This window comes from Eutrema salsugineum, unplaced genomic scaffold (genome assembly GCF_000478725.1).
Source record: "Eutrema salsugineum unplaced genomic scaffold, Eutsalg1_0 scaffold_6, whole genome shotgun sequence".
Classification (NCBI taxonomy): Eukaryota; Viridiplantae; Streptophyta; class Magnoliopsida; order Brassicales; family Brassicaceae; genus Eutrema; species Eutrema salsugineum.
The window spans coordinates 8,915,092-8,918,307 of NW_006256547.1; the positions used below are offsets into that span (position 1 = coordinate 8,915,092).

Below are 3,216 nucleotides of genomic sequence, written 5' to 3' on the forward strand. Positions count from 1 at the left end.
TGATGACGCTTGAGAAAAGCCAGAGAGGTCGGTAAAATGATGTCCAGCTCTCAGGCATAACGTGATATTTAAGTGCAGAAAGGAAGATCACAGGCACTGCTGTTGAATACTTCAGAGCTGAAAAAAATCACAGATCACCTATAAGATTGATGATAAATCTTTCTTAGCAATGTGGGATAATGTTACATCAATTCTCGTAGGTTAAACTTTTACCATTTAAAAGAGATGACTTTTCCTTTGTATCCTTGTACTGTCGAAGACATTGCAATAGACGACAAATATAGGGGAAAACAAGAACCAAAGGGATTGCAATTTGATGACTGCCACAGACAGCGTCAGCTTCAAACCAAGCAATTGTTGCGACCTGAAAGTCCAGGAAACCTCTTTAACATGACTTATTCTATCATCTCACAACAGACAAACCGATATAAAAACCCGTGCAGGTTGCACTGACAATCAGGATTCCATTGGTTCAGCAACAAAACTAGGATAGTGAATGATTAGCTGATATATAATATACTGGCGTTTGTTAAGTCTAGGAGGGTAACTTTTTCGTAATAGAGATCGATCTATTTGTTCCAGATCATAGAAGAATGAAACTAGTTCCTCCAGCATAAGAGGTTTCTAATCTATATTAGATCTCACAAATAATGAATTGATTGAGTAAACCAATTACCTGTCTATGCACCATCCGGCAAACGGACCGCTCTAAGTCGGAAAATACCTGCATATAATTACCAATGTTAAACATAAATGAGAATTAAAATATTAGCAGCATAATAGTTATTGACACAAAATGAATTGCAAAAGAGAAATGTGGAGCCAATTTCCTTCGTTTGCCAGTTACAGAACAATATTTTAATTCCTAACCACATAATTATTAGGAGTTAGGAAGATCTCTCACAGAAGTATTGAAATTTCATACCTTTACCATGGAGGTCAGAATATCTGCCAAAAAGAAGTCTGGAAATGTAATGGGCTGTGAAAGAGAAAACTCGCATCAGGTCCCCATGCTTAAATGAATACAAGAAGTCCACAATAATGTAAGAGTTTGGAACAAAACCCACACGGAACTAATCAAACATTATATTATCAGCTATTACGTACAACCTAGAGATTTGTCAATCCGCAAGTTTAATTTCAATCAATAGCTGTCTAGAGTCTACCACTTTACCTGCAGTGGAAAAGCTATCCTCCATAATGTTCTCAGCAGAAAATATCGACTTGACAAATAGAAGATGTCGAAGGGGAATATCAGAACCAAAGCAAAAGCAATGTACAGGAGCACCTGCAGTAGTGAAAACACAAAACTTTAGACATACCTTAGCAGGATTATCTGCATACAAATAGGAAACAGAGTAAAGCAGTAAACATAACATTTGCAATAAAATTATAGAGAGCAGAAGCTAACCGGTTGTGAAGCAGCCAAAGATACTTCCCCATGAGAATACAGATAAAGATATGCTGTCATGCTAGTTGGGACAATGATTGTCATCCACATGCTACACTGCAGTAAAAAATTACACAAAATAAAAACAAACAAGATCCAGATACTAACTGAGAACAATACGGAAAAAAAAAAGAAGGTCCGTCTACAATTTTAATGGCAATCTTCATATTCAAAGAAACCCGGAAAATAAAATAACAAGCAACTACAATCGAACTTAAATACCTTCCACATCTCTCTATGAGTAAGGTGGTTATGGTCAAGATCAAAGACTTTGGCATAATTGACACTTCCTTGAGAGAACACCCACAAGTTCACTCCCCACAGCCAAACCATCATCGTCTAAAGTATTCAAATGCCACAAACCGAGAAGATTTAATCAGAAGAGAAAGAGGTCCAAAATAGCTAAAAAGAGAGTAGACCCTCTACTCACCACAAGAAGAAGAGGATTGTAATAAAGAAATGCTTCGTACAAAAATAAATCTCGCAGGTCAATACTCATTCTCATGACTGAATCCCATCCAATCTGCTCAAACAAGATAGACCAAACATCGTCAAAAACGATCAAGATCATCAAAATTCACATTAAAACACAATAAACTAACACAAAAACCACTTACTTTGCAGCAACATAAAGCCCAAAAAAGAAACAGAACAACCTGAAATCAAAGCTTGATCAGATTGCTTTTACAGATATATATGCTCTTTAAACAATAACATTGAAAAGCAAACCTTAAATCTCCAAAGGAATATAGGAGAAGGCACCATTGTTGTAATATGAAGTGGTGAACTTGAACCCTTGAGGTCACCCATTTCTGATAAATTTCCGTTTACACCTTACAAAAAAACCCAATTAAGAAATTAGATCTCTTTGTACACCAGATCAGATTAAGCATCTACAACATTTTCTCGTTCTCAGGATCCACGGATCAGAAAAATGTCTTTTGAGTATCTATACGAACATGCTTTGGGCTTACCAGGATCAACGAAAACAGATTTGCTTCCAGATTTACGAAGGTGAGGACTGTTCGAAGAGATTGTTGCTGGGTTTTCAAACATGACCAGAGATTCATGGTTTTATAAGGAAGAACACGAAATTTCGTAAGAGTTTCATAGGAAGCGCATCGTCATCACTTCACCGGAGATCGATCGCACACAGAAACCCAGAAGACGTTTTGTGGGGAATTCTCTTGTGAGGGTTTCGCTTTTCGCTTACAGATCTTCAACGCATTGAGTAGAGATTAAGCGAAACTCTCATTTCTTTTCCGTTAAGATTTAAGACTCTTTGTTAAGTTAATTAATTGTCATCATTTAGGGGTTTTTTGGGCTTCACTGAAGCCTTGTAGGCCCACACATGTGAAAAATTATTTTCATACCAAAGAAAATTCATATGTATGTTTGAATGTATTCTACGACTGATTTTTTTTTTTAATTGAATGTGAAATATTACAAACAATAAAAAGTTAAAAATTACAATGAACTAGGTGATAGTCCGCACCATGTGCGGGCAAAAGTGTGTTAAAAATAAAAGTCTTATTACTTGTCTCGAGAGTGATGATAACATACTCTAATCTTTTTTGTAATTTTGAGCTGTTTAACTTAAACAGACGAAAAAATTAATACTATGAGTAATTTACATAATAACTATCGAACGTGAAACACAAGAAAACTTGTAACTCATCAAACTAAAAAAGAATAGTTTGATGTGTTTTGAATTCGGTAAAAGAAATAATGTCAGAAGATTTAACACAAGATATAATTGAGTGATT

The 3,216-nt window shown here is 35.6% G+C and overlaps 1 protein-coding gene across 1 annotated transcript in view; it reads right to left on the reverse strand.

Moving 5' to 3' along the window:
* Window positions 1–2,710, reverse strand: part of LOC18012132 (SPX and EXS domain-containing protein 1) — a 3,498-nt gene extending 788 nt beyond the window's left edge. The window contains 11 exon segments of the mRNA XM_006395878.2: window positions 3–117; window positions 214–364; window positions 677–724; window positions 926–979; window positions 1,175–1,288; window positions 1,412–1,507; window positions 1,673–1,789; window positions 1,881–1,973; window positions 2,068–2,106; window positions 2,180–2,283; window positions 2,425–2,710. Of these exon segments, the coding sequence (XP_006395940.2) occupies window positions 3–117; window positions 214–364; window positions 677–724; window positions 926–979; window positions 1,175–1,288; window positions 1,412–1,507; window positions 1,673–1,789; window positions 1,881–1,973; window positions 2,068–2,106; window positions 2,180–2,283; window positions 2,425–2,506 (1,013 nt within the window). The 5' untranslated portion in view covers window positions 2,507–2,710.
* Between the last annotated feature and the right edge of the window lie 506 nt (window positions 2,711–3,216).